General features: G+C 55.2%; 1 protein-coding gene across 1 annotated transcript; it reads left to right on the forward strand.

Annotated features, from left to right (window-relative positions):
* Window positions 1–1377: 1377 nt before the first annotated feature.
* Window positions 1378–2466, forward strand: SSTR5 (somatostatin receptor 5; the record flags this gene model as incomplete). Its single annotated transcript, XM_080942109.1, has 1 exon — window positions 1378–2466. The coding sequence occupies one exon, from the start codon at window positions 1378–1380 to the stop codon at window positions 2464–2466; it is 1089 nt and encodes a 362-aa protein (XP_080798235.1).
* Between the last annotated feature and the right edge of the window lie 2589 nt (window positions 2467–5055).

Here is a 5055-nt window from a genome sequence, read left to right on the forward strand (position 1 = left end):
TGTGACCCTGGTCACCCCAGGAATAGGTCCTGCCCTGACGGCTATTGAAGTGTCCCATGTCTGTTGTGGCTCAGGGCGCTGCAGATTCGCTGAGCAGGCCTGGCTTCCTGAGGGCAGCCTGGCTCAGGCTGAGGACTCCTGCCTCTCCACAGCTTGTCCCTGGCCTGTGTCCTTCTAACACTTCAGTTCCTTGATGATCGCCCAACCATAGGCACTGGTCCTGTCCATCTCCTTCTTCCCAAGTGGTGGAGGTGTTTGTTCCCTCTTGGGCATCTTTGTTTTTATGAAAGACTTCAAGCATAAAGAAGCACAAAGCAAGAGAGTGAATGTGGGCACCTGTCACTCAACTGTCAGGCCCTGTCCTCCCACATCTGCCTCTCTCTCTACCTTCTCCACAAAACCCATGCACCCGCCCTGCATCCTCTCTTCGCTTCCCAGGACTCAGTCTGCTGCCGCCTGGCTCTGCCACGTGGTGGGCTGTATGCCCCTTCCTGTGCTATGCCCGCAGCCTGGTGTGTTCCCATTTGTTATGTCTGTTCCATGTGTTTGCCTCCCTGCTTTGGGCACCTTCCAGTTGCGCACTATGCACTAAGCCTAGGGCTTAAGGATATCTGCCATTACTGAGCAGGAGACTAACCTTTGCCCTGGGCAGGCAGTAAGCATCAACCCAGTATCCTCAGTGAGGAGAAGTGGCTCAGCCAATATGTCATACAGGGACCTCTGGAGTTATTGCTGCTTCTGAGAGCCTCGGGCTCTGCAGGGGGTAGAAACTGTCTACTGAAGACAGCATTCCCAAGACTCTTCTGTGGAGGGAAGGCCCTGCCCCAGAGAGAGTCGAGCCTTGGACTTACTGGTAAAGCAGGTCTGGGATGTGTCATGTGTTGGGTATGGTGGGCTTACCATGGTATCTCATCCTCCCGTCCTTCTCTATCAGCTACTTCCCCTCATAGTCTGGGGACTCCTGGGGGAGTGATACCTTCTAAGCTCATGTCACTCCTGAAATGCTGCCCTCAGGGCTCTGAGAGGCTTCGGAGAGAGTGCTGGATAGCAGAAGCCAAGCCAGGGAAGTCATGGGTTGCGGATCATAGGCTAGCCACTGGAGTATCTGCACTGACAGATAATGCCCCTCTTGACTCGCAGGCCACTCATCTTCTTGTCCCCACAGTGGCTTCTTCTTCCTCTCTAGCCTGTTTTCCAAACAATTTGCTTAATGTGATTCCAGGCCAAGTTGCCTGTGACTAATGGTGTTTACCCATCACCGTCGGGCAGGCGGGCTGGGGACGGCTGGGGGAAGGAATACCTGAATGTACCCACTAGTGACACCTTCTTCTCTTGCAGAGACACATGTGGTCTGGCACCCGGCCTGAAGCTGACAGCATGGAGCCCCTCTCCCTGGCTTCCACACCTAGCTGGAATGCCTCAGTTGCTTCCAGTGGGAGCCATAACTGGTCGCTGGTGGGCCCAGTATCACCGATGGGAGCCCGGGCCGTGTTAGTACCTGTGCTCTACTTGCTGGTGTGCACCGTGGGACTTGGTGGAAATACACTGGTTATCTATGTGGTGCTGCGGCATGCCAAGATGAAGACAGTTACCAATGTGTACATCCTGAACCTGGCCGTGGCTGACGTGTTGTTTATGTTGGGGCTTCCTTTCCTGGCTACGCAGAATGCTGTTTCCTACTGGCCCTTTGGCTCTTTCTTGTGCCGCCTGGTCATGACCCTGGACGGCATCAACCAGTTCACCAGTATCTTCTGCCTGATGGTCATGAGTGTTGACCGCTACCTGGCCGTGGTCCACCCTCTCCGCTCAGCCCGGTGGCGTCGCCCACGGGTAGCCAAGCTGGCGAGCGCTGCCGTCTGGGTCTTCTCGCTGCTCATGTCTCTGCCGCTCCTGGTCTTTGCGGATGTCCAGGAGGGCTTGGGCACCTGCAACCTAAGCTGGCCGGAACCGGTGGGACTGTGGGGGGCAGCCTTTATCACGTACACGTCTGTGCTGGGCTTCTTTGGGCCTCTTCTGGTCATCTGCTTGTGTTACCTGCTCATTGTGGTGAAGGTGAAGGCTGCGGGCATGCGCGTTGGCTCCTCGCGGCGGAGGCGCTCAGAGCGCAAGGTGACGCGCATGGTGGTGGTGGTGGTGCTGGTGTTCGTGGGCTGCTGGCTGCCTTTCTTCATTGTCAACATCGTCAACCTGGCCTTCACGCTGCCTGAGGAACCCACTTCTGCCGGCCTCTACTTCTTCGTGGTGGTCCTGTCTTATGCCAATAGCTGTGCCAACCCTCTGCTCTATGGCTTTCTCTCTGACAACTTCCGCCAGAGCTTCCGGAAGGTTCTGTGCCTACGTAGAGGATATGGTATGGAGGATGCAGATGCCACAGAGCCACGGCCAGACAAGAGTGGGCGGCCTCAGGCCACACTGCCCACACGCAGCTGTGAGGCCAATGGACTCATGCAGACTAGCAGGCTTTGAATGCCCCAGGAAAACCCCGGGGGAATCCTGCCAGGCCTCCTGAGGTGTTGTCTTTTGGGACGTGAGAGTTTGCTGAGATGCACTCACCCCCAGGTCTACAAGTTGGACTCCCCTTGGTGGCAGTGTGAAGACAGCTGTGTCTGTGGCTTAAGCCAGGGGTAGACACAGCAACAGCTGGTGTCCTGTGGTGACTGACCATCTCTCTCACCAAAACGTTCTGCTGGACCAGGGTCTGAGAGTTTGGAGACCACGTGACAGGCTTGGCAGGAAGAAAGGGCTGGATTTTGCCCCCTAGAAATATTCGAGCACCTTCACCCCTGCTGTGGCATAATTCTTGTCAGCCTCTCTGGCCAAAAAACCAATTGTCCGGAAGGGGGGGCGGTCAAGAGGTAATTAATTCTCTTGTAGACTATTGGTGTGTGCTGGTGACAACCCACCCTGAAGCTATGCTGAGCTGCTGGCCCTCACCCACAGTCCCATGTTCTGGTCGTCATGGAGGACAAATGAAAGGTATTCATGAGAGTTCATCTCCAGCCTCTACGATCCTGCAGTTGTATGGACTTTGAGGCAACAGTTGAAACAAAGCTGCACTGGCCCTGAGACAGCAGCGATGAAACCCTGGGCCCCTATTCTGGCTTCTTCCCATCTTTCTCCAACACAAGGAAAGCAAGGCCTTTACGATGGGAGTGGGCAGATGGAGCAGACACATGCTGAAGAGTGGAAGGAGAAATGGACACTGTAGGACCCCGTCTCTTCAGAGTGGCCCAGTTAGGATGGCCCTGGGAAAAGGTTCTTCCGAGGCTCCCCTGGGGCTTAGAGACTATGAGAACACACAGGGGACTTAACAGCCCTCCATCTCTTTAAGGAAGGTTGCTGGGGCTCTGTCCCTGGAGGGGGAGCAGGTAGCAGGCAGGAACTGCTCTCAGCACAAACAGCAGTGCCTGGAAAGACCTACCCTGTGAGGGAGTGCAAATGCCAGTGCCAGGGAGGGACAAGCCCCCTGGGAACCTGGGATCCTGCCTCAGCCGCTTCTAGCAGCTTCTCTACTTCAGACCCAGAATGTGTTCAAAGCCCCCATGTCCTCATTTTACCATAGCATCCCCAGGGCTGGAGAAAGAAGTTAATCCCACTATTATTCTTCTGCTCTGGGCTGCCTTCCCTGGCACGCTTGGCTCCCTGGGAGGGTGCAGAGGCCAGGCCAGAGCAGGCCCAGGCCGAGGAAAGGCTGTGGGAGCTCCTGCGTCTCAAATGCGACCCCTCCCTAGGCAGATGCCAACCCTGGAAGCTCATCCCTCATAATGAGGGCACTTGTGTTTGACAACCTGCCTCTGAATAAATTAGAAAATAAACTGCCAGGTTCTTTCCTAAAGCAAATATTGTCGGTGGAACCAAGTGAAGCCAGCTTAAAGCAGAGAGCCCCCACAAGGTGCAACGTCACCAGCTCCCTAAGAACTGACCCCAGGTGAGGCAGGTGAAGGCCAATTTCAGCTGGTGGGTTCTGTCCTCAGTTCTCAGGAACTGGTGGCAAAGTCCACCCTACCCACCATGTCAGCATCCCGAGGAGGAGTGTGTCCAGGGGAAACCGAGGCCTCTTCAACCCCAGCCTCTGCCCACTATCAGGCCTCCTGGGATCGTGTTGCAAAGGGCAGCCATACCAAACGGCCCAAGAGAATTAGCAGACAGCTCAGATCTCTGCCAACAGTTTTGACCAAGGGGGTTCCCAACCAGGGGTACAGATGTGACAGTCAACCAGCATCCTCCTGCAGGGAGCTAAGGGACCAACATGTCCCTTGGAGTTGAACCTAGAAATGGATAAAGGGTGCTTCTTAGATTATCCTTGGTCCTAAAAGCTTCCCTTATACCGCCACACACCCTGCTTCCCACCTTGCCAGCCTGAAGCCCCATATGGCAGGCAGCAGCATCCAGAACCCAGCCCCAAGAGAAACTGTACCACCCTCCATCCTCACACCCCAACAGGGCTGCAGTATAGCCACACTCTCCTGACCTTTTCTTGTTCCCCTGCCCTGGTCAAGTTCACAGCATCCCTGCCCCCAGACACAAACTACTGGTACACGACCCCCCTTCTCAACCCTCCCTGGTGACTCTGCCATACCGACCCCATGGGCCAGCAACCGTCAGTCCTCTGCTCCCTGCAGCAAGACTGAAAGTGTGTTCTGACAGAGAGAATCAGGAATGTGAGGTCTTGGGGATCAAGAAGCACAGGCAAGCTCACTCTCCTGCCAGAACAGGCAGCGTTGTCAGGGACAGGTTGTGGCAGGAAAGAGCCCCAACTCAGCCTCAAGGATCCATCATGGGCCACCCACAAAGTGAGAATGAACTTCGATGACACTGGAGGAGGCAAGAGCCAGGGTATGCATAGTGTAAAGATGCCAGGCTACCGGGAGCAGGCAGGATGTGGCCTGATGATGATGGAGATGGAGCTCCCAAGAGGGTGCCTGCTAAGGTCTTGGGTGGTAACACTAGACTGGTTCCTGACTAGGGTAGGGAAAAACTCAGGATTAAGAAATATGTGTATTATTCTGGAAGGTTCTATGTAGCTCAAACTTGGCTGGTATGGATGGGAGGAGA

Source organism: Micromys minutus (genome assembly GCF_963924665.1).
Source record: "Micromys minutus genome assembly, chromosome: 31".
Taxonomy (NCBI): Eukaryota; Metazoa; Chordata; class Mammalia; order Rodentia; family Muridae; genus Micromys; species Micromys minutus.